Genomic DNA, 25,218 nt, shown 5'->3' with positions numbered 1-25,218 from the left:
TCAGCCTCCTAAGTTGCTGGGACAGTAGGCATATGCCACCACTGCCTAACTAATATCTGATTTTATGTTTAAGTCCAAGCTGGCCTCTCCAGTGCTGGGGTCACAGGTGTGTGCCAGCTCACCTGTTGATAAGTAGCTTGTCATGCCTGTTTCTTTCACTTAGACGAATGCCATCAAGATTCGTTCACCGTGTTCCTTTTTTCTAGCTGAGTAATATTCTACCGCATAACTGTGCTGTGCATTGGGTTTTCCACCTGTTCCTTGGTGGGCACATGGGTGGCTTCATCTTTTTGGTTGTCATAGACAGTGCTGCTATGGATGTCGATGAATGAGTCTCAGGTGGATCCATGTTTCCATGACACAGCTAGGTCCCTGCTGGGTCAGTCACATGGTACATCTCAGGCCATTCTCCAGAAAAAGCACATTAGTTCTGACAGCTGCATGGGAGGGAAAAGGCCCAGACTGAGCACCTGCAGAGACAGACCATTCCCATGGTCCTCAGTCACCCATTACATCCTCCCCTGTGCCAAGGAGGACGGGAAGGTTCAGAAAGGTGAAGTGATTCCCCCAAGGTCACACAGCATGGTTAGGTATGCTGCCCCAGCTCGTCCCCCTTATGTTTCCTGCCTCCTCTGTGATGATTGACAACTGACTGACTGACTGACTGACTGACTGACTGACTGAGAGAGGCACTAAGGTCCATCCTACCACCCTCCTGTGATGCTGCAACAGTCTCCTGATGCCTGCCTGTGACACTGTTTTCCAGACGGGAAAGTTGGACCCTCACTACCCCAAAGTCTGTGGGCACAGAGGGAACGTCTTGGACATCAAATGGAATCCTTTCAATGACTTTGAGATTGCCTCCTGTTCTGAAGATGCCACGGTGAGTGCCCATATGTCCGGAGCAGAGGGATGCCGGGAGGAGGGTGGAAGGCAGGCACCCAAAGCTGCCATCAGAGGCCAGTACCGGCTTTGTCTCCATAACACTAGGCTGAGGAGATGTCACAGGAAGGAAGTGAGAGCTGGAGGCGACATGGTGGGTGTGTGAGACTTGGGATCCATGGCATCTTGCTAAGGGCCTTAGTTTACCCTCCTATAAAATGTGTGTAATAGCGTCTGCCCATCTCATGAAAACCCAGTGAGACTAGTGTTCTTAGAGGAGCACCACCCTTGGGGGTTTGGACACACTGTGAGGAGACCAGGAAATATCAGGCCATATCATGTCACAGTGAATGAGTTGAGGGACAAGGAAGGGGCTTATGTGAACATAGACCCAAAACCACCCTCAAGAGGCCAACCAAGCCCAACTCTCTGTGTCACTGGGGGTGATGTCAAACTCCTAGATTCAAGCAATCCTCCTGTTCCAACCTCCTGAGAAGCTGAGAGCCGAGCCGTCTTCGATCCACCCAGCCCCCAGTGAGCCTAATCTCCAGCCCCGTGCCAGGAGCACATACTTTATCTGCACAATGTTCAGTATTATTTTTTTATCCCTCTGGCACCGACTTCAAAGACACAGTGGTTGTGACTTACAACAAAGGGCCCAGTCACGAGCAAATAATTAAAGTATGGATGCTCCTGAGAGACAGTTCAGGGGTGGTGGGTGGAGGTGGGGCACTTCCTGCCAGGCCTGACAACCTTCATTTCGATCTCACGGGCCCACATGGTGGCAAGAGAGAACTGACAAGTTGTCCTCAGACCTCTGTATACCCAGTGGCAAATGGGTGCGCGTGCACACACACTGCATACATGAAGAAAATGTACCTGGGTGCGGATAAAAGCCACAGTCAGCATTTCTTGTCACCCTGATGTATTCTGGCTGTCCCTCTGTCTTCCCCGCGCCCTGCCGAGTGGGCTGTTTTCATAGACAAGCTGGAGATCAGAAAGGTACAGCAACTTTCCCAACGTTACACAGCACAGGCCGCAGAACTGGCTTCAGACTGAGGCCTGTCTGACTTCAGAGCCTATTCTCTGTCCCTCAACTGTGCCACTTCCCTCGAGAGAGACGACCACACATGGCAGAAGTGAGGGATCACTAGAAATGTCAGTGATGCGGGGATGCAGCCGCAGAGTTCCTAATTTAGCTCAGGGCTGCCTGACAGCTGAGGCAAAAAGGAGAAAGAGACTTCATTATGGAAGGAAGCGGGGGGGGGGGGGGGGGGGAGGGAGGCTGAGAACACTGAGAAGGCTGAGTGGTGGTGCACACCTGGAATCCCACCTCTCAGGAGGCTGAGGCAGGGAGATCTCAAGTTCAAGGCCAGCCTGGGTTGTATGCAAGACTTTGTGTCAGAGCAGAAAGTTTCACGTAGAGATTGTGGTCAGGTCTGAGAACTTGACTGGTCTCCAAAACCCTCAGGCTTCTGCCAGACATGGCGGGGCAGCGTGACTGCCCTCCTCAAACCCCCTCTTTAAGGCCTGCTCCGAAGATTCCCTAAAAGATATTTTGGGGGCTAGAAATGGGGTGTTTTGTTATTACTGTTTTAATGGGGGGGGGTATTTTGAGACAGGGTCTCACGGTGTACCCTAGGCTGCCCTTGAATGTATAATTCTCCCACTGTAGACCCCTAGTGTTGGGATCACAGGTGTAAACCACCCTTTCCAGGTCTTCCTGAAAGGGGGAGGGGAAGGAACAGGATGACTGGGGGGGGAGGGGGTGCTGCTGGGTGAGAATAACCCCAGTGCATATAACAAAGTGCTCCCTCCTCCTCCTCCTCCCCAGGATAAGGTAAGTACCGCCTGCTTTACACACCTTCCCCTCCAAAAGCCCAGAACCTGTCTCCCTCCAGACCCACAGACAGAGCAAGTAGCATTCATGGCCTGATGTTAAAGCCAAAACCAGGGTCCCTGAACTGTAGGGAAAGCCTCGTGGGAAATCTGCTTATCTTTGGGATAGGATCTGAACACCAGCTGAGAACCCAGCAGAATATAAAGAGCGTACACAGCACTTCCTGGGCTCCATGTCCCCACGGCAGCTTTCCCTGTGGTTCCATGACAGAGACCTTACCCTTTGCCATGTAGCCCCTTCTATCGTCAGTCCACCCGACCTGCTCAGCTCAGGTCACCATGATGGTCAAAGTCCCTGGGGCAGGTTTGAGAGTGAGGCCTGCCTTCCAGTCAAGGTCAGCCCTGCTCAGTGGAGGACTTTAGGGAGTCTCCAGCTTCGCCTCCACTGGGCTGGGGCGGCAACGGAGAGCAACACCAAGGTCCTTCTGCCAGGCACTAGCGAATCTGTGGTTTGCGATAGCAACTGCCCGGAGATGCTCCCAGCTCACACTCCTGCCTGTGTCTCCCCTCCAGATTAAGATCTGGAACATCCCCAAGCAACTGTTGACAAGGAACCTCACAACCTACAGGAAGGAGCTGATCGGCCATGCTCGCAGGGTGGGGCTGGTGGAGTGGCACCCCACAACTGCCAACATTCTCTTCAGTGCTGGCTATGACTACAAGGTGAGTCTGCAGCTCCTGTACCTGGGAAACCACACACTGGCACCTCTTGAAGCTTCTCTGAGCGCTCTGTTGACTGGAAAGGCTCAGGCAAAGTGGTGGCAGCCTACTTGCTTGCACAGGCCTGGGGAAGTGCCCTTCCACACCTCTCCATCACCCTAGTCTCTGCCTTTACCTCACAGCCGTGTGCTTCCGTGTGTTCTTGCTTCCTCTCACCTACTTTTCGATTGAGAAGCCTCCCTCCTCTGTTGTGACCTCATGCCTACTAACTGCATCTGTTAAGACCTTGTTGACAGAGAAGCCCCATTTGAGGTTCTAGGTAACAGGATCAGGACACACTTTAGTCGGCTGCAGTGAGCCTCAGGGGATTGGGTGGGGCCCACCTGACACTCCCACACCTCCACCTACTGCCCAGACTGACCGTTCCCAGCACTGGAGACTCAGTGCCTGTTGCAGCTCCTCTCTGACCTACATGGGAATGTCCCCCGGTTCTCCTTGGGTCTTCGTGTCTTGAGCCCCAGTGTATAGACAGAGTGGGTTGGTGGCCCCACTCCCTTCATCTGTTCTCTTCTAGAACATAGAATTCAGTTCCCGTTCACTACCTGGTCCCCTTTCATACCTGAACCACATATTTTCTATTTTTCCTTTCTAAGCTTGCTAGGCTTGTTCAGAATGCTCTTCATGAGACTTAACCAGAGAACAAAGTCTCTTCCTTTGTCAATGCAATTAATATAAGTAAGTCTCTTTACCTTAGACTCAGGTAGACTCTTCAGACAAGGGCAAAAAGCAGTCACCAAGATGCCACAAAAACAGTCTCTAGGCCACATTCTGAAGTTCTTCTCCACTGAAACCTTTTGGACCAGATCTGAACAGTTCAAATCATACTCAGCAACAAAGTCTCCCACATTCCTATTAGGATGGCCCATTAAGCCCAACTTAAAGCATTCCACTGCTTTCCAAAGTCCCAAAACCCACACTCCTCCAAACAAAAGCATGGTCAGGCCTATCACAGCAATACCCCAGTCCCTGGTACCAATTTGTCTTAGTCAGGGTTTCTATTCCTGCACAAAACATCATGACCAAGAAGCAAGTTGGGGAGGAAAGAGTTTATTGAGCTTACACTTCCACACTGCTGTTCATCACCAAGGAAGTCATGACAGGAACTCACACAGGACAGGAACCTGGAGGCAGGAGCTGATGCAGAGCCCATGGAGGGTGCTGCTTACTGGCTTGCTTTCCCTGGCTTGCTCAGCTTGCTTGCTTTCAGGGATGGCACCACCCACAATGGGCTAGGCCCTCCCCCTTTGATTACTAATTAAGAAAATGCCTTACAGCTGGATCTCATGGAGGCATTTCCTCAAGGGAGGCTCCTCTTTCTCTGATAACTCCAGCTAGTGTCAAGCTGACACGAAAAACCAGCCAGTACAAATGGTTTTCCAGTTCTTCTCTGCTGACTCTGTTGGGATTTGCAGAGGCACCTCAGGAACCTCTCAGATCCAAGAGAGGCAGACGCTGTTGGAAGATTCTGGTCAGAAACGCTTGTTTATTGGGGGATGTGAGTGTGGCTAGATCTCTGGAAGTGCCACTCACACCTTAGGCTGTGGCTATGGGCTTCTTTGGCATCCCTGGTTATGAACAAAAAGTGAGGTGTGCTACTTCTGACAAAACCTCACGCCCCAGGTCCTCCCAACATAACCACTTTGTTGCTCAAAGGCTGGCAAAGGCTGGTGGTGGGTGGGTTTTCTTCTACTAGACAGCCTGACTCCCAGCAGGGTCCCCCTGTGCATACAGCCTCGGCCACACCCCTCACGAGTGCCCTGGCTGCCAGCTGCATCGTCCCTCCTGGGAATACAGTATTTCACCGGCTGCTGCCTGCTGTTGTGTGTCTGTGGGGGCTGGGAGGAGTGGCCACTGTGCTCAGAGCTAGCACTCTGCTGAGCAGGTGATGGTGTGGAACCTGGACACAAAGGATTCTGTCATTGCTGGGCCAGTGAAGACAATCAACTGTCACCAAGATGTGATCCTCTCCATGTCCTTTAACACCAACGGCAGCCTGCTGGCCACCACCTGTAAGGACCGCAAGATTCGGATTGTTGACCCCCGACTAGGGATTGTCCTCCAGGTTTGTGCTGGGCAAAAGTTTGGGTCTGCTTTGAGAATGGGGTGACAGACAGCATTGTCAACAGCTGGGCTCAGCCTCTGGAGGCAGCCTCCCTAACTGGCCTCAGCATCACAGGGCCGGGGGGTGGGGGTGGGGATGTGGAGATATGCTGTGTCCACTCTACAGATGAGGAAACTAAGGCCAGAGAAAGGAAATGACTAGCCTGTGTAGAGAGGTGGACTGTGAACCTGTCCTGACCTCAGAGCTGGCCATGTGCCTCATCTCTGTCACTTGCCAGGGGTCAGGAACCACCTTAGGCCAATACTTTCTGCTTTCTGAGCCTCTGCTCCAAAGTGGCAGTGGACCACTCAGCCTTCCTCATTGAAGTTAAATAGGACAATGTAAGTGCCAGTGCACACTCAGGGCCAAGTGATCAAGATGCAGCAGGGTATGGTGGCACATATTATAATCTTGAGACAGGAGGAGTAAGGGTTCAAGGCCAGCCTGGGCTACATCATAAGGCTCTGTATCAAGAGAAGAGCAGAGGGCTGGAGAGATGGCTCAGCCGTTAAGAGCTCTGACTGCTCTTCCAGAGGTCCTGAGTTCAATTCCCAGCAACCACATGGTGGCTCACAACCATCTGTAATGGGATCTGGTGCCTTCTTCTGGTGTGCCTGAAGACAGCGACAGTGCACTCGTGTATATAAAATTAATAAATAAATCTTTAAAAAAAAAAAAGAAAGAAAGAAAAGGAAAAAGAAAAAGGAGCAGAGAGGGCAGAGGTTTGCTTGACTCTATTCAGAGGCAGCTCTCAATAGAATGGGAGATTTCACTTGACAGCTTCCTGGAAGGAGCCAATGGGGAGGCAGGAACCCCACCTGCAGCTGGGAGTCCCCTCCCCGCAGCTCTCCAACCTATCCTGACCACACCTATCCCTCCAGGAAGCCAGCTACAAGGGGCACCGCGCCAACAAAGTACTGTTCCTGGGGAGCCTCAAGAAGCTGCTATCCACGGGTACCTCCCGCTGGAACAACCGGCAGATGGCCCTGTGGGACCAGGTGAGTCTGCTCTTGGCCTGTGCATCACCCTGCGGCCCAGCCCCGCCTCCCTTCATGCACATGGGTATCTCTTCGTTCAGCCTCACACTCAGTCAGCAGGCAACAGAGCTGGGGTCCAGCCTTGTGCATCTCGTTATTCAGGAAAGAGGTGGGGTCCCAAGAGAGGCTGGGGGTGGGGAGGAGGGGATAGAGGAAGGCAGGGGACATCTGGAGAGCAGGTCCAGTGCTCATAGAGACCCACTGTGGATGGAAGGTGAGCTGTTCTGTTAAGTGTTTTCAAGTGCTGGGGACAGAATGCAGGGTCTCCCAACTACCTGCTGGATAAAGCCATCTGTCTTCTTCATTTGTTAAAATAAATGGGAAGCCAGACCTAGCTAGCACTTGGAGATGAAGGTAGGAGGATTGAAAGCTACGTATTAAGTTCAAGTCTACCAAGTGAAAACTTATGTACTAGAAAGCCTTAGTTACAGGGACAGCAAGTTCAAGGTCAGCCTCAACACCATCTCTCAGTTCTCAATTTTAAAAGAGATTTGTAGATGTAGCTCAGTGGTGGGTGTTTTCCTAATAGCACGAATCCCTGGGTTTGATTTTCAAGGCTGGAAAAAGAAAAAAGGAAAAGAAAAGGAAAAAAAAAAAAATCAGTCCCAGACAGGAGCATTGCTCTGAGTTCAAGGCTAATGTAGACTACAGAGTGGAGCCCCGTCTCAAATACTTTTCAAAAAGAAAAAAAGAACAAAATTGCTGGGCTGGAGAGATGGCTGGGAGGTTAAGAGCACTGGCTGCTTTTCCAGAGGTTCTAAGTTCAATTCCCAGCAACCACACAGTGACTCACATCCATCTGTAATGAGATCCGGTGCCTTTTTCTGTAGACAGCTACAGTGTACGCATATACACAAAATAAATAAATAAGTTTTTTAAAGAAAGAAAGAGAGAGAGAGAGAGAGAGAGAGAGAGAGAGAGAGAAAGGAAGGAAGAAAGGAAGGAAGAAAGGAAGAAAGAAAGGGAGAAAGAACAAAATGCTGACAAATATGACTGTGGAGCAAAGAGAACCCATGGGGCAGCTCACAACTCTAACTCTAGTTTCTGAGAGTCAGACGCCCTCTCCTGGTCTCCTTGGGCACTGCATGCACATAGTGCACAGTCAAGCATACAGGCACAACACCCATACACATCAAATTTTAAAATGCCTAAATTTTTTTTTTATAAAATGCTGACAAAATGGGGGTGGCACAGTACTGGCTAAACATCATGTCCTCCAGAGAATAATCCACAGACTCTGTCTTGAGGACTAGGACCTCTTTCCAAAGCATGGCCTATAGAACAGCAAGCTTTCTATCTCAAACAACAACCACACTCATATACCCAGGGCAGCAGTTAGGACCTCAGGACCAACAGGGGTTCCAGGAGTGATCCTCCAGAAGTGACGGTCTCCCTTCCCTTGCAGGAAAACCTTTCTGTGCCCCTTACAGAGGAAGACCTGGATGGCTCTTCTGGTGTGCTGTTCCCCTTCTTTGACTCGGACACCAGCATGCTGTACATTGTGGGGAAGGTCAGTCTGTCATAGGAGGGAGGCAGCCCTCTGGACGCCCAATAAAGGAGACAGAATGTGCTAAGCTTAGCTCCATGGATGGTCAGAAAACATCCCAGGGTTCTAAGAGGTACAGGGTAGAGAAGACACCTGGCCCTCCCTTCCTTCCTAGCTCCCTAGGATCACCTGAGGCCAGGGCTTTGGTGTGACCCCACCCACCCAAGCATGTTCCTCCCAAACTCCTGGTCCAGATGGTGGTTCTCAGCGGGAGTCTTTACACTTGAAGCAGAATAGCTTTCCTTCCTTGGGTGGGGGTGTCCTATATCCAGAATCCCTGTTCCCTATTCAGTATGCCAGTAACGGCACCTCCAAGTGACTCTGACAATGGAAAATGTCCTCATGGTGGTGGTCCCTGAGGCCAATCAACCTGACTTCCTCATGGTTGTCATATGGTGGGATGGAGTTGCCGGTCAGAGACTTAGCCTTGGCAACTGGCCAGGCCAAAGCTTTCCGGCGTCCCTGTATGATCTGGGCCCATCGTCGGCTGTCCACTCTGAAAGTCAGGATATTACTACTTAGTCACCAGGGCCAGTGCAGCACTCATGGCCCGGCTCTGACTCTCTGGGTTGCCCTCCCCAGGGAGACGGGAACATCCGCTACTATGAGGTAAGCATGGAGAAACCTCACCTGACCTACCTGACCGAGTACCGCTCCTACAACCCACAGAAGGGGATCGGTGAGTGGCACGCCAAAGCCATGTGGGGGTCAGGGTACCAGAACTAGGCCCTGGTGCAGGAATACATCAGGCAGGAAGGGGGTGACAAAGGGGTCTGTGGGCTGCATCCATCTGTTTCTTGATGACAGTATCAGTGCTGAAGCTGGGACGAGTTGTGACAAGCAAGGCGTGTTGGGGCTCTTGGCTCTGGAAGTCCAAGGCGTTGCCTCTGGTGATGCCTCTTGCATTACCAGATTCCTAAGGGATTTGGCCGATGGAGGCCGGAGGATCAGGAGTTCAAGGTCATCTTCACCTGTACAGTAAATTTGTGGTCATGGCAGGCTTATGTAGCAAACAAACCTTGTAACAAACAAACAAAAGGAAGAAGGAAAAAACCTGGAGTGGCCATGGTAGGAGCATTTAGAAAGCCAGGTATAAAGATATACATCTGTAATCCTAGGCTCAGGAGGCCGAGGCCCACGTATCAGGAGGTTATGACCAGCCTGGATTATGTAACAGCAAGACCATGCCTCAAAAACAAACAAACAAAGGGGGTTTGTGCTGTATTTACCAGTAATCTGAGCTTTCAAGAGATAGAAGCTGGAGGGTCAAGAGTTCAAGGCCACTCTCTGCTACATAACAAGTTTGAGGCCAGCCTTGGCTCCGAGAGTTCCTATCTCAAAAACAAAATACAAAATAAGCATTTAGGTTCTAGGCCTATGAGGATGGAAGTAGGAACCTTAGAGCAGAGTAGACTCATTTCAGGATCCAGCTGAAGTAGTTAAACCTAGAAGGAAGGTGGGGGCACTGCTAGATTGTGGAATCCTGCTTTGTTCCCTGGCTCAGGGCAGCCTGGCATAGCTATTGGTCAGGAGCTGTTCACAGAGGAGAGCTATGGGGGGGGGGGGAGGGGGGTGCGTTTCTGATCATAGGTGTGCAGTCTGCCTTTGCCCTGCCCACTGGGTCTCTGCGGCCCTAGCCAGGCCAGGATTTCTCATCTCTCTTGCCCATCTGACCACAGGTATCATGCCAAAGAGAGGTCTCGATGTGTCTTCCTGCGAGATCTTCCGCTTCTATAAACTGATCACAACCAAAAGCCTCATCGAGCCAGTGTCCATGATTGTACCCCGAAGGGTAAGTGCAGCGGCGGGCCTGTCTCAGGGAGATACCCACCTGAAAGAACACAGACCCCCCTGCCCTCCCTCCACCCACCACCCACCCCCCACCCCCCGCCTTTCTTGGGGTCAGCGTGAACTGCCCTGGGACCTGGAAGGCTGAGTCTCGTCCCACCTCTGCCCCTCAGCTGCCCGAGAACCTCCTCACAGCAGGGTTTGGGAGAGAGAGACTCCAAGGCCTAGTCCTCACTGTCCCCATTTCCTCTACAGTCAGAATCCTACCAAGAGGACATCTACCCGCCCACCGCAGCGGCCCAGCCCTCCCTGACGGCTCATGAGTGGCTCAGCGGGATGAACAGAGGTAAGGGGGGCTGGGAGCAGGCTGCTAGGCTAGGAAACTGGAGTCCTGGAGGTCCCAAGTAGCTGAGCGGGTTGGCCTGGCTCTTTATTTTGTTGTTGTGCTCTAGAGACAGGTCCTGGTCAGCCAGCCCTGCCCCCCCACCCCCACCCCCACCCCCACCCCCACCCCGCCCCATGACTGGTTATAGATAATGCCAGGCGAGCAGAGGCTTTGTTTGCCTGGTCCCTAAACTCCTTCATGTCAAGAGGATGTCACTCCATAGAAAGACGGCCACTGTGACTGCAGAGTGTCTGGATGCCTCAGCCACACTCTTCCTCCCTTCACCATTTCCTCTAGTTATTCTGTGGCCCGAGATTCTCTAGGCAATAGACCATGCATGCCCTGACCAGAGTCTGCCCCATTCTTGTAAGCAGAAGGAGACCAATGCAGGCTCCATCCGCACCTCCACAGCATCCCCGCTTCACTTCATGCATCCGTAGAACATAGGAGGCCTACTACGCCAGGCCTCTTCTCAGTGTGTGTGGCCCCCATCTCCTGTGTCTGCCTGAAGATGTCAAAAAATAAAAAGCAAACAAACGAAAACTAAAAAAAACCCCTATTTTTTGCTTAATAAATAGCAGAAGATAGTGGATCTATCTCTCTCTCTCTCTCTCTCTCTCTCTCTCTCTCTGTCTTTTTTCTTTTTTTTTTTGGTTTTTTGGTTTTTTGAGACAGGGTTTCTCTGCGTAGCTCTGGCTGTCCTGGAACTCACTCTGTTGACCAGGCTGGCCTCAAACTCAGAAATCTGTCTGCCTCTGCCTCCCAAGTGCTGGGATTAAAGGTGTGCGCCACCGTACGAGTGGGTCTCTCTTTACAAAGCAAAGCCAAGGCCAGGCATGCTGAGACAGAAAGACCATTGGTGCACAGCCACCCAGAACTACAGAGTACGACCCTGTCTAGGGATAGAAGGGAGAGAGAAAGGACAGGCTTCATTTGAGGACCTCAAGCATGAGGAGGCCACTCCAGAGTATGCACTATGCTGTTCCTGCATGCTAGCTTCCTTTCCCACTCATGTGCTTCACATGTTTGGTACCCGACTGCCCTGGGATGGGTTCACACCTGTCTACAAAAGCCTCTGCTGTGTCTCTGGTGCCTGCCTGTGTCCATACGCATTTACCCACGGCCATTCAGCCCTCTTCACAGCCTCCTGCTTCCACCCCCCAGGGCCTATCATGATGTCCCTTAGACCCGGCTCCGAGCTGCTGGACTCCCAGACACTGCCTCCAGAGAGACCCCTCTCCAATTCTATGGTCCAAGTTTCACCTCAGCCCTTAGAACCCATGAAACAGCCGGCCGAAGACGGTGACCAGGCGCCCTTCTCTCTACTGGAAGAGAAGCTAGCAAAGTGGACCGCAGAGCATCATCTGGGAGAGAAGTCCTGCCTCACTAATGGCTTTGATGTTTTCGAATGCTCCCCACCAAAGACAGAAAATGAGGTAGGAGGGGAGAGGCCTGCAGGATGGGAGAGAGTGGTAGGCTGTGAGGGAAATGACAGAAGGCAGCCAGCTGCATGGCTGGACTGGGCCTTAACTCACTTAGGGAATTCAGTCACCACATGGGCTCTGAACAGCAGCCATACACCAAGATGACAGATGTGTATAACACCGTGATGAGGACTATCTGTGAAATGCAGAAGATACAACTTGGTGCCATTATGGTCCTAGTACCGCACTGAGTTTTGGAGACTTATTTTTCGAGCCCGGGTGCATTAAGCATCTACTGTATGTGTGAGGTTGGTGTAATACCACTGTGGACAGACTGCTAAGGGAGAGAGCCTCAGTCAGCTACAGTTCCCACACCATAAAAAGAGGTGCTAACACTGCCACCCTAAGGAGAAGTCACAGGTGTTTTAGGGAATAGCAGAGACCCTTGGGGTGCCCAGAATCTAATGGCTATTTTGTACAATGATAATTATGGTAAGGAATTAGTTTTTACTTCCCAGAGGAGAAACAGACTCAGGACAGGTGAGGTAACTTGCCTGTGTGTTAACAACTTTTTATTGTTGTTGTTGTTGCTGCTGCTGCTGCTGCTACAAAGCACTTGGCAGGAGCAACTTAAAGGAAGTTTATTTGGGTTCACAGTTCCAGGGCACAGCCCAGCATGGTGAAGGAAGGCAGCAGCAGGAGCTTAGGGCAGCGGGTTACATGGTATCCACAAGCTGGAGGCGGACAGAGATAGATGCTGGCACTCAGCTTTCAGCCCAGGATCTCATCCCATTTGTTAATGCTACCCACAGTTAGGATGGATCAATCTAGAAACTCCATAGGTGATTCTAGATCCTGCTGCATTGTTAAAATTGAATAGAGTCCTGTGATGGGGAAGAAAAAAAAAAGTTTTCAGGCTTCCGGTCCAAAGAGCCTTTGCTCTACCCCTCAGGGATCTGGGAAGGACAAATAGAATACAAACAAGCTACCGGAACTTCACTGTTGGGTAAAGCAAGCAAGGCTTTCGTCACGGCTCAGAAGTGACTGTCCCTTGCTAATAATTTAACGGCTGTCACCAAGTCAGAAGTGTGTGCCTCAGCCTCTGTGCTGTGGCCTATCCCGGCCACCCAGATGACCTCTCCCTCTTCACTGTGCTTCACAGCTGCTGCAGATGTTCTACCGGCAACAGGAGGAGATCCGGAGGCTCCGGGAGCTGTTAATCCAGAGAGAAGTCCAGACCAAGCAGCTGGAACTAGAGATCAAAAACCTGCGGATGGCCTTAGGACAGCTCTGAGCAGTGCTCTCCTCCACCCTTGCCCTCAGGGACACCGATAGGCTCTGTGGAGAGAGAGAGAGAGAGAGAGAGAGAGAGAGAGAGAGAGAGAGAGAGAGAGAGAGAGGTCCAGCACCGAGCCGAAATTCACTGAGAACAACCACTATTTCTATATTTTATACCAGGAAAACAAAACTCTCAGTTGCTGAAAGAGATCCCAGTGGGACGTGGTGCCGCTTTCCTGTCGCCTTCTCCAATCTGCAGTTCCTGCCCTGGCTGGTTTAGATTATACCCTACCTTCTGCTGGATTCTGGTTTTAAGGGTTGGTGAGGAGCTATGACCTCCCAGAGTGAAGATTTGGCCCAATTCTAAACCACAGGCAGGCAGCCAAACCCATCCTTCCAACCAGAATCAGCCACATGTGGGTAGATCGTCCCATAGGTGGGGACACAGACCTCAGAGCTGAGTCCATGTCTGTTGACTACAAGAGGGCAGGAACGGACTTCCACCCAGGGTATCTAAAGTCCTCTGGGAGGTAGGGGGGCCCAGCACTGGATGTGGCAAAGCCCCATGGCCAGCCACCAGTAAGGGCTCTGGTTCACTGCACTGGGTGAGAAAATGGCACCTGGTCTGAAAGCCTGCGACCCTCCCTTGTGTGTCTTGTGCCTGGTTCTGAGGCTCTTTTCTTTCTTGGTGCAAAACAAGCCTAGCTGGTGCCTGAGAACTTGAGACAAGGCTTACCACAGGAGGTACCCACTCCCCCATACCTCCTGGACAAGCAGACAGAGTTCCCCCCTCCCCCCTTCCCCTCTGGACAGATAGTTTCCCCCATCACTCAGGGTCATGCTGGAGCTCAAGCGAGAATTTCAGGGGCTATCCAGGCTAACAGGTTCTGACCCACATCGTCCATTAGCACCCCACTGGATGCACATACTGATGACCAGACCTGCCCACTAAAGCTGACCCTACAGTGGAGGGTACGGCCCTCTGAACAAGCTGCCTGAGTGGCTTCTGTTCATGGGAATGGAGACGCTTTTAGCTAGCATCCTACTGCTGTGTTGGCAATGGAAGCAGTACAAAGCTGACTCGCACACGACCACGTCACTCACCGTCGCTGGTATCTGCACACACCAGGGTCCTGTGCTCCTTGGTTTATTCTCCATCCCTACACTACACTGGGACTCTATGCCCGGCGATGAGCTAGCTATGCTCGCCTTCCTTGTGCTCCCGAGTATGGCAGGGATCTGGAGCTCCTGGGATGGCGCGCTCTCTCTCCTTTCATTTGTGACCAGCATGTCAGTCTGTAAAGCTCCAACCCCATGCTCAGAAGGCAGGAGGGCCACATAGTGAAGACACCAGCCCAAAACCACTGGCTGCCTCTTATGTGTGGCTAGGGGTGGGGTCCAGTGAGCTTCCCATCAAATCTCTGTACAACACCATCCCCTCAAAAAAAAGCTATCCCCACTGTAAGGGACCCAGACCCAGACCTCACATTCAGGAACAGGTCACAGGTGGCTATGAACAAAATTATATGTTGTTTCTTGTTCTGTTGGGTTTTTTTTTACATCTAGAATAAATTATTTAAATTATTTCATAGCAAGGGAGAGGGATATTTGTCATCTTTTTTTTCTTTTGAAGATTTTGTCATATTTTTTTAAGATTATGTTTTTATGTTCTTGGGCTAATGGAGCAACACTGCCCCCTGACACAGTGACCACCCAAGCAGCAAAGCCGCCCTCGGCTCCTTCCTTCTTGCCTTGGGAGCTTTCTTTCTGATGACTCAGGAACTTTGTGTGAATGAGGGAGAACGCTTGGAGATGAGCTTGTACCCACCTTAGCTCTACAATAATTCTGCTTCCTAGAACAAAACTTGAGGTTGTATCCCAGAGGGAAACGGGAATCAAGATACGGACCTATGCTTTTCATATGAAACCGTGCCTGAAGCCGTTTGAGTGATTGTTTGAATGTTTCTTAAATTCCTTGTACCTTTGTAAAAAAGTAAATAAAAAAATAATTAAGAAATAAAAGTTAAAATAGACACAGAATCGTGCAATGTAAGAATATGACAATCTACTGTGGGTGGTAATTCCTGCCTGTAATCCCAGTTCATGGAAGGCTGAGGCAGGAAGATTGAAAATTCCAGACCAGCTTGGGCAAAGGAGTCTAAGACTCTGCCTCAACCAAAATAATAATAAATAATAACACCAGACTCGATATTGCAATGCTTGGCGATTTCCTTTTTGTTAATTCGTTCTACAAGTACCAATTTAGCACTAGGTGTCTGGACCAGATGATACCGGACCAGGTTGGCAAACTGGTCAGTAAGGTCCGAATACCCTTGAAGTGCTTCCACTTGTGTTTGAGAGAATTCGTGAGGGGCAGGATGGGGCAGGGTGGTCAGGCGGCTGTGGGTGGAGAATGGACGCTTCCTGAAGAAGGAGATAAGCCACACCTCCATGTGATTGGGGGACAGTGAGCAGCAGCTATACCTTAAGCAAGAACTGCAAAATGCCCCGGCTAGAAACAGGGTGGGTCATTCACCCATCAAGGCAAGAGAAATCAGAACATCTTCAGGGCCTGGGGCTTTGAAGTTTTAGCCTGAAGATAATTGGGGCTTCTTGGAAGTATGTTCCAACTTCACCCCCACCTGCCCCCACATGGCTGACCATAGGGAGGAAGCACTACAGGAAAAGAACAAAATGAGGTGTAGAAAATGTAGGCCCTCTGGGCAGGCCACACCACCTACTACGCACCTCCGCAGTTTGCCAGAAGCCCAACATCATCAACAAGCGGGAAGCCAACCTTCCAGTGAGCCCATCAGTGCAAGCACCCGCGTTCCTATCTATAGTGACCTCCTCCTCCTCAAGGTGAGAAAGAGTGGAAGGATGCTGTGCCGCGGATCCAGCACTAGGTGGGACCAAGCATCAACTCTCCAGCAGGTCATCGCCCCTCCAGTTTGCCACTGGGAGCTGGGTCGCCCGCCCCGCCCCGCCCCGCCCCTCCCCGAGCAAGGTTTCGATTTCTGCACCAACCCAACCCGACCACACTGCACAGAGAACAGCGGTTGCCACTGAGAATGGCGAGCGAGACTACCGAGGCGCGGGCGCCCTTTCAGCCCGACGGGGCGTATGGCTGGCGCTGTCCGGAGCACAGCGAACGCCCGGCTGAGCTCTTCTGTCGCCGCTGCGGCCGCTGTGTGTGCGCGCTCTGCCCGGTTCTGGGTGCGCACCGCGGCCACCCGGTGGGCCTGGCCGAGGAGGAGGCTGTGCGTGTGCAGGTGGGAAGCCGCGAGGGCGTGCACCGCAGGTCTGGGCGGGCGGAGATTGAGCACAAGAGTAACCGTCAAAGGAGGGTCAAATCCCGTTAGGACAGGGAAACTAAAGGGGGACCCTGAGGTCCTCTAGATAGTAGACAGTAGGATCGGGAGGCAGAACCCTATGGAAGTGCAAAAGTTGCTCAAACCACCAGCGAAGCTTCCCAAGATTGGCTTGGGGTACAGGAGGCTCAAGCTGGTTAGTACTCACACGTTCTTTACCGCTTCTGCTAGGGCAACTCCCCAACCAGAGTCAAGGACGCGGGAGGGACGTTCGCCTAACAGAGCACAGGGGAGGATGAAGTTGGAAAATTGGGAGTTTACAGCCAACCTGTGATATGTAGAGAGACTATCTCAAAAGACCAGATTGTAGAAAAAGAAAACTGTATGTATGCGTGTGTTCCATGAAGCCTGGAAATGTCTCTGGACCCTGGAGTTCATAAAAGGCCATTCTGAACTGGGACCTGATGGCCTATGTTGTTTTGCTAAGTCAATAAGGTCCCTCTTCCTGCCTTGAATCCGGCTCCTCCCCCTATGCAAATACACCACTGTCCCCTCTCCCACCCCACCCACGGAAGAGGCTTGTTAATCACAGCCTTATCTTCTATAGATAACGAGAAAGCAGGACCCCCAGCCGGCTGCCCTGGCTCTGCAGAATCTATTCTCCTCTCTGCATTTGAGGAAGGCAAGCTAGCCAGAACCTTCTGAACCCCCGGGGCTGATTTTATGTTTATCTCCAAGAAGTCTTTGTAATTCTGCCCAAAGCACCTTCCTTTCTGCTCTCTCCTGACTTAACCACCCTTGACAAGACTACAACTCCAATCTGAATTGGGCCTGAGGGAGGACAGTCTGACTAGTGGAGTCCTGCCCCTGCTTCCAGAACCATCCTTCAGCAACTGTGAAATGACTGCTAATAAGGATCCTCAAATGCTGCTACTCGGAGACCCAAGGCTATGCGTCAACCTAGGCACCCTTCCTCTGTCTATCCACAGAGCCATTCCTTCATCAAGCACATACTCAGCACTCAGCGCCATGGCTTGTACCGTGAGCCAAGTCAGAAATCAGATCCTCGCCGCATCTGGATGAGTTAGTTGCCTGGTTGGTCAGGGGTAGGATAGTAGCACTGCAATGTACTACATATCATACTAGGGAGCCCAGGGTGGTGGCCAGTGAGAGCCAGAAAATAGAACTTGGGGCAGGAAGCCACGCAAGCACTTCCCCAGGGAAGTGCCATTGGGTGGACATGAGCTCTTCTGTCGCCGCTGTGGCCGCTCCGTGTGGGCGCTCTGCCGGGTTCTGGGTGCGTACCGCCGCCACCCGGTGGGCCTGGCCGAGGAGGAGGCTGTGCGCGTGCAGGTGGGAAGCCGCGAGGGCGAGCGTGCAGCGCAGGTCTGGGCGGGCGGAGTTTGAGCACAGGAGTAACCGTCAAGGAAGCGCTTTGAAGGGTAAATAGAATTTCATGGGATCAGGAGACAGAAATTCCAGTGGCTGGAGGTGGAGATCCTAAACCAGAGAGCTAGGGTATCCTTGGGCCAGCTTGAGCAATAGGTGGCTTAGATGTCCCAGATGATGAGTATGTGGAAGCTGAAGCCAAGGCTGACCCCCTTCCCTGCCCCCATTTACCACTGCGGCAAATGCTTGTTGGATGCTAACATGGCAAAGTGACCTGCACTGAGCATGTGCGGCTGGCCAGCCACTCTGATCTCATTTACTCCACACAGCAAACCTGCTTGCGATGGAGGAAACAGATTTTGAGCACATGGCTGTAGAGCGAGGACTAGGACCTAGGTTTATTCTTCCTCTAGAGCTCATAACGCCTGCCAGCCTCCTTGAGCTTCCAGCTCTCCCCTGGAAATTGACATGCCTTAGTATTATTACTCTTGGCTGATTAAGAGTCCAGACCCCGAGGGCTAGAGAGATCGCTCAGCGGTTAAGAGCACTGACTGCTCTTCCAGAGGTCCTGAGTTCAATTCCCAACAACCACATGGTGGCTCATAACCATCTGTAAAGGGATCTGGCACCCTCTTCTGGTGTGTCTGAAGACAGCTATAGTGTATTCATATACATAAAATAAATAATTCTTTTTTTAAAAAAGTTCAGGCCCCATCCCCACCCCTGTTCTCAAGAGTTAGGCCCAGGTGCCAAGTGGAAGACCAGCTGTAGAGAAGGCTAAGGTGGAAATAGCTACCCCTTGGAGGGAAGAGACCCAAACCAGGTATTAGAAAAAGCAACTTCGCCGGGCGTGGTGGCGCACGCCTTTAATCCCAGCACTCGGGAGGCAGAGGCAGGCGGATTTCTGAGTTCGAGGCCAGCCTGGTCTACAAAGTGAGCTCCAGGACAGCCAGGGCTATACAGAGAAACCCTGTCTCGAAAAACCAAAAAAAAAAAAAAAAAAAAAAAAAAGAAAAAGCAACTTCTAAAAGCAGACAAACAGAAATAGGAGCCAGGCATCCAGGCTGTGGCATCCCTGACAAAGGCCTGCGGTGCAGAGGGCCAGAGGCTCTGCTCACCCTGCATCTTATCACTTGACTTTGGGCAAACTACTCACCGGCAGAGCCCCAGGCACTTCTGCTGGAAAAGAATTCAGTGCAGCGGTGGGTTAGTGGTTTAATGAAGTGACTCAGCAGGTGGATGTCCCCTTGCCAAGCCTGGAGTTCAGTCCCTGGTGGAGAGACTAGAAGCTCGTTAGCTTGAAAGTGACAGTTTTCCTTTTTCTCCTGACCCTTCTCACAGAAGCTAATCCAGGACTGTTTAGAGTGTTTGGCAACCAAGAAGAGGCAACATGCGGACAACATAGCCCATTTGGAAGACGCCGGGGAAAGGCTCAAGGCAAGTGGATCCATCTTTTTTTTCCCCTCAGGGCAGATGTCCACATATCCCCCAGGGTCTAAGTATTCCTTAATGTGGAGCCCCGGGAAAACAAGAACTAGACTCAAAACAAGCTGGTAGGATTTGGAGCACCCATGACTTAAAGGGTCTTGAAAGAACACAAAATTAGACATTTTAGAACAAGATCACAAAGAAAGCACGCATGCAGGTGGGTGGCCCTGAAGGTCTGTTTCTCAAGCTTTGTGAAGACTCAGCCTCTGCCCCACAGCTCACTGGGCAGAGGTCCAGTTTCCTCACATCCACCAAAGCCAGGACAAGACCAGAGGAACTTGGCCCTCCATCCTCACACACCCCAAACTGCCATAAGGAAAGCAAAACAGCTCCCAGGGCAGGCAAGCAACTCTTAAGGTTCTTGGTCGTGGGATGTAGAGTGTAAATCTAGTCCCTAAATACACTCTTCCTTCAGTGTTCATACAGTGCTATTTCCTTTATGGTGTACTACAGATTGAACCCGGGGCCATGCACGTGGTAGGCAAATGTTTTATCCCACTGGGCTATTTACATTTTCAGACCTCTCTTTACCTTACTTGAGAGTGGAGTGAAAATGTGAAATTTTTATTAAAATTGGAGTCTCTGTAAAGTCTTTTTTTTAAAGAAGGATTTTATTGGCATAGATAGACTATACACAATGATAGGCTTCCTGCAACATTTTCAGACATGTATAGAATGTATTTTGATCACATTTACCCATTTCCTTCCCTTGTCTCTGCCCACTGATTTCCAACTAGCCATCCCCTGTGTATGTGGGTACCAATGAGTTCAGCTGAGGTTGCATAAAGGAACGTGGAGCATGGGAAACATTTCTGTCTTGAGGCAGGGTCTTATTAAGCTAACCAACTAGACTTGAACTTTGTCTCCAGCTGGCCTTGAACTCGTGAGCTTCCTGCCTTAGGTTCCTGAGTATTTGGGATTACAGGCCTTAGTTAAGTTCAGGATCACATGATTCGTTGGTTGGTTAGTTGGTTGGTTGGTTGGTTGGCTGGTGATTCAGGATCTCCAATATATAAGCCAAGATTACTTCCTACTTCAAGCCTTCTGAGTTGCTAGGATAACAGGTATGCACCACCACCATCACCACACAGGAGTGTGGAACTGATTCCTCAATTCCTAACATCTATCATCAATTAAAGGGCAACAAGCCCTGGTATTCTGGGAATCTTCACAGGTCACATCAGTGGCCTAGCTATTAGTGGTGACCCTCTTTTAACTCTTCAAGAGAAGGACTGGCTGGGCATGGTGGTAAACACTTTTTTTTAAGATTTATTTATTTATTGTATGTATATGAATACACTGTAGCTGTATAGATGGTTGTGGGCCACCATGTAGTTGCTGGGATTTGAACTCAGAACTCTCTGGAAGAGCAGTCAGTGCTCTTAACTGCTGAGCCATCTCTCCAGCCTGGTGGTACACACCTGTAATCCCAGCATTTTTGAGACAAGATCAGCCCAAGTTTGAGGCCATTCTGATCTACTACTGAGTTCCTGGCCAGAGCATAAAACAAGGCCATATCTCATAGAGATAGATAGATAGATAGATAGATAGATAGATAGATAGATAGATAGATAGATAGATGTAAGTGAAATTTTTATTAAAAGGGGGGTGGGGACTAAGGAGATGGCTCAGCATTTGCTGTCCAAGTCTGGCAACCTGAGTTCAAGCGCCAGAGGCCACAGTAGTAGAAAACAGACTTCCAAAAGTTGTCCTCTGCCCTCTATACACAGCTTTCCTCATGCACAACGCACACACACAATAATAAATAAAAGTTTAAAAACAGCAAGGTTCTGGGCTCAAAATGACAAATCAGTTCAAGAGGACCCAGCAAGTGACTCTAGAGAAGTGTCTCTCCAGGCTTCTTGCGACAGAGTCAAAGGGAAGAAAGAGCAAGGCAAGGGCCAGCAGCTCTTACACATTTGCCTTTGAAACATTTCTGGATCCACAGGAAACTGCAAAGGCCCTGTGGAGAAATAGCCTGTTCCTCCACTTAATAGGCTAAGGGTGACTTCCATGACACCTAACTGTCCTCCAGTGCCAAGCACAGAATCTAAATAGTGTCTATGCCCGCTCAGCACATAAGCCTACAATGCACAGCAGTTTATGATTCTTGTTTATGTATGTCTGTAAACCATGTCTCTACATGGTTAGGATCAATATAGCTGATAATAGGTCTTGAAAGAATTGATGACCCTGCTTTGCTATACCAAATTTGGGCTCTTTAGCTAGGTGTGAAGGCTCACACCTGCAACCCTAACACCCAGATACTAAAGTAGGAGGTTTGCTGCAAATTTGAGGGTAGCCTGAGCTACATAGTGTGTGGTAGGGCATCCTGGTCATACCATGTAAGATGATTCTGTCTCGGGGGAAAAAAGGGCCAAAGAAAAAAATCAAAAAAGCTAAACAAATAAGCAAACACCCAGAGGTGGTACTCACTTAAAATTCCACAACATGGGAGGCTGAGACCCAAGGATCACAAGTTCAAGGCTAGCCTGAGTGACATTACTTCTAAGTTTATGAACATGGGATGTCCCCTGGTTTATTTAGGCCCCTTTGTTTGATCAGTGTCTATAGTAAACAACATATTCAACACATAGTATTCAAACTTTGTATGCTTTTAATGTATTTTTAAAATTTATTTTAATTTGTGCGTGTGTGTCTTTGTCTTTGTGTCTACCACCCTGTGTTTGGGTGCCCACAAATGCCAGAATAGGGAGGGCATTAGATCACACGGAGCTGGAACTGCGTGCAACTCTGTAATTACAGAGCTGCCCAGTGTGGATGCGGGTGCTCGGATCCAAATTCAGGACGTCCGCAAGAGCAGCACTCTGCCACCTAACTCAAGCCCCAAGACTTTCTGTTTTATTTCTTACATCAGACGGGGCACAAACATTCTGTTGAACACTGGCTGGTGGTATCTGTGGCAGAGGAAGCTGCTCTGGACTTAGTGGCCTACTCCGGGGAAAGTTTCCTTTGATGTGGAAACTAACCCATGGAGCTCTGTAATCAGAAATCAGGTTCAGATGTGGTCGGTCCAAAGTCTATTGTGCAGAAGCCAATCACCCAGCCCGATCAAACACTCCTTTCCAGGGGACAGTTAAAGCCATGGTTGTCAATCTCCAGCCCATACCCTCTAAGGCTGTGTGCTTCCCTGCGGTGGCTCTTCAGAAGTCAGTGCATTCGTGTGGCAGGGGTGACCCTGCACTCACACTCGCCTGCAGCCCTAGATGCTGCCTCTCCCAGTACTGGGCAGCGATGACTCTCAGCAGCACTGTTCTCTGAATCTCCCATTCTGTGCAGTGAAGTTTACTTGTTTGGGGATAGGGCTTTACCAGCAGCCTGTGTCTTCCAGGTTGGCCTTGTGTGTATTTGTTCATACATGTATTCATGCAGGTGAGTGTGCATGTATGTGCATGGGATCGTGGGGGCCAGAGGTCAACCTTCAAGTGTCTTCCTCAGTCACTCTCCTGGGCTTTTCAGACAGGCTCTTTCACTGAATGCTGAACTCACAGGTTCAACTATGGGGACTGGCCTTCAAGCCCCCAGGGCTCCCAGGATCTGCCTGTTTCTGCCTCCTCAATACTGGGACCATAGGTGCAATCAGCCATTTCCAGCTTTTAAAAAAAAAAAAAAATTCATCTTTATTTTATGTGTATGAGTGTTTTGCCTTAGTGTATGTTTATGTAGCGCACTGTCCGTGGAGGTCCTGGAAATGGAGTTACAGATTGCTGTGAGCCACCACGTAGGAGCTGGGAAGCAAACCCAGGTCCTCTGTAAGAGCAGCAAATGTTCTTAACTGCTGAGCCATCTCTCCAGCCCACGCCCAACTCTTATGTCAGTCCTGGAGATCTGAACTCAGGTCCTTGTGCCTCAGCAGCAAGCATTTAGTCTCCTCAGCCCCTATACTCTTTTTTTTTTTTTATCTCTTTGTTTAAGCAGTTTTATTACATTTCATTGGGGGGGGGAGGGAGATAGAGAGGGAGAAAGAATGTATGTATGACTATACATGCCATAGCCCACCCATGGAGTTCAGAGGGCAACTCACAGAAGTTGGGTCTCTCCTACCATGTAGATCTCAGGGATTCCATTCATGTTGGCAGACTTGGTGGCAAGTGCCTTTACCCAGTGAACCACAACCAGCCCTTTCTTAACCTTTTTGTTGTTTTGAGACAGGGTTATTTTTGGGTATGTACCCATGAATGTCCTAGAACTGGCTTTGTAGACCAGGCTGGCCTTGAACTCAGAGATTCCCCCCTGCCTCTGCTTCCTGGGACTAAAGGTGTGTGTGATTTATGCCAAGTTCGGGGTATTTCTATATGATCTAGGCTGCTCTTGAAGTCACTGTGTAGACCAGGCTTGAATTTATGAGAATCCACCTGCCTCTGCTTTCTGACTGCTGGAATGACAAGCAGTTCACTACAGTGCACAGCTTGCCTCTAACCTTAATTCTCCTGTTCCATCCTCTCAGATGCTGGGAGTGCAGATATGTGCCACTATGTCATCCTTTGATACTTTATAAATAGGGGAGAAAGTGTGGGGGGTGGGGACTACGTGGGCCAGCTGAAGCAAACATGATGAGGGGTTTAGAACATGCAGTCTGTCCCAACAGAAAGACCCGTAAGAGATGCATGTCTAAGCCAGACAAAATGGTACACCTGGTAGTCCAGGCTGCATGAGAAGCTGAGACAGGAGGACAGACTGAACAATGGAAGTTCAAGGCCAGCCTAGGCAATGTAGTGAGACTCTACCTCAAAAAGAAAATACAAACAAAAAAAACAGCCAAAACACAAAGCAGACAAAAAAAAAACAAAAAAAAAAACAAAAACAAACAAAAAAAAAACAACAAAAAAAAAAGTCTTTCAAGCCTATCTATGTATAGCTGAGCAAATGCTTGAGGTAGGTATGGGGGATCCGCTGGGTTGAGTGCTTGCCTAGCGTGCACAGACCCCTGGGTTCAGCAACCAAAGGCCTCCATAAAACCAGCCAGGGTGGTGACGAACACCTATAATACCAGAATTAGGGAGGGAGAGGCGGGAGGCTCAAGAATCGCAGTATCCTCAGCCTCACGTTCAAGGTGAGTCTACTCTAGATGACTAGACACTGGGGAGGGGGGGGGGGAGAGGGAGGGAGAAAGGGAGGGAGGGAGGGAGGGAGGGAGGGGCTGAGTGGAACCGCCTCTGGGACAGTGCCCTGCTGGGAGGAACACCCTGCAGCTCCCTTGCCCTTACCCTCTCTGCCTTGCTTCCTAGTTTCTTCGCGTGGTGAGCCACAGAAGGGTGAGAGAGGCTTGTGCCAGACCTGGTCACCAATAGGGGCTGGAACCCCCCACACCCCGGCTCCTGGCTCTGTGTCTTTCTGATTCCTGAAAGCTACAGGGATAGAACCAGAACCGGGACACACTAGCAATGCAGGCGTGAGGATGTAGCCAGGTTGTGTGTCTGACCTTGACCGTCCTACTAGGCTCCACCACAGTGTTGGCATAACCACTCCTCTGCCCCCGATGCTGGGCACGGCTGCTATAACTGAAATGGTCTGAAAGGGTTTGGACGGCTTATCTCGAGCCCCCCAGTGGGGCCGGGCGTGGTGGCGCACGCCTTTAATCCCAGCACCTGGGAGGCAGAGATAGGCGGATTTCTGAGTTTGAGGCTTGTGCTTGAGCTGGTCCCAGAACCTAACCATTGCCTCCCATCTCTTGTCAAATGGAGGGCACATGTCAGTAGCTAAGAGCTAGCCTTATTCTTTAGCTGTTCAGGATTCAGTGGGCAGTGTACAGAAGTTTGGGTACAGGGAGGAGCGGCTCTAGTTTTTAGACTGTATTTTTCTAGATGCTTCCTGCTTTTTTCATTGTATAAGTAAGCACGTGAAGGCATTCTAATTTTTTCTTAATTTTACACTTTATTCTACCTGTCTGGGTGTTTTATCTGCTTGTGTGGCACCATCTATGTGCCTGGTGCCCGTGGAGACCAGAAG

The 25,218-nt window shown here is 50.4% G+C and overlaps 2 protein-coding genes and 1 long non-coding RNA gene across 9 annotated transcripts in view; 2 read left to right on the top strand and 1 right to left on the bottom strand.

Moving 5' to 3' along the window:
* The window catches only part of Coro2a (coronin, actin binding protein 2A), a 64,993-nt gene extending 49,718 nt beyond the window's left edge, over positions 1 to 15,275 (top strand). For 2 of the 3 annotated variants that reach the window (NM_001164804.1, NM_178893.4), the window contains 10 exons: positions 767 to 883; positions 3,295 to 3,444; positions 5,384 to 5,563; positions 6,484 to 6,600; positions 8,045 to 8,149; positions 8,768 to 8,864; positions 9,865 to 9,977; positions 10,229 to 10,319; positions 11,523 to 11,794; positions 12,945 to 15,275. In NM_001164804.1, the coding sequence (NP_001158276.1) occupies positions 767 to 883; positions 3,295 to 3,444; positions 5,384 to 5,563; positions 6,484 to 6,600; positions 8,045 to 8,149; positions 8,768 to 8,864; positions 9,865 to 9,977; positions 10,229 to 10,319; positions 11,523 to 11,794; positions 12,945 to 13,076 (1,374 nt within the window). In that variant the 3' untranslated portion in view covers positions 13,077 to 15,275. The remainder of the gene's footprint in view (positions 1 to 766; positions 884 to 3,294; positions 3,445 to 5,383; positions 5,564 to 6,483; positions 6,601 to 8,044; positions 8,150 to 8,767; positions 8,865 to 9,864; positions 9,978 to 10,228; positions 10,320 to 11,522; positions 11,795 to 12,944) is intronic. The other variant, XM_011249899.3, reaches the window with a different exon arrangement.
* Gm16731 (predicted gene, 16731) lies at positions 12,329 to 16,311 on the bottom strand. The gene is made up of 4 exons (NR_151695.1): positions 16,149 to 16,311; positions 14,889 to 15,041; positions 12,772 to 13,120; positions 12,329 to 12,666 (listed from the first exon to the last, which is right to left on the bottom strand). It is a non-coding gene; the product is annotated as a predicted gene, 16731 (long non-coding RNA).
* Positions 16,062 to 25,218, top strand: part of Trim14 (tripartite motif-containing 14) — a 31,079-nt gene continuing 21,922 nt past the window's right edge. For 2 of the 5 annotated variants that reach the window (XM_017320421.2, XM_017320420.2), the window contains exons 1-2: positions 16,063 to 16,332; positions 19,102 to 19,197. In XM_017320421.2, the coding sequence (XP_017175910.1) occupies positions 16,132 to 16,332; positions 19,102 to 19,197 (297 nt within the window). In that variant the 5' untranslated portion in view covers positions 16,063 to 16,131. Of the gene's footprint in view, positions 16,333 to 16,380; positions 17,725 to 19,101; positions 19,198 to 25,218 lie in introns of those variants that run through there. The other 3 variants (XM_030253861.1, NM_029077.4, XM_017320419.2) reach the window with 3 other exon arrangements.

This window comes from Mus musculus, chromosome 4, assembly GCF_000001635.26.
Source record: "Mus musculus strain C57BL/6J chromosome 4, GRCm38.p6 C57BL/6J".
Taxonomy (NCBI): Eukaryota; Metazoa; Chordata; class Mammalia; order Rodentia; family Muridae; genus Mus; species Mus musculus.
Note: the sequence above shows the minus strand (reverse complement) of the source record. Positions and strands in the feature narration are given on the sequence as shown.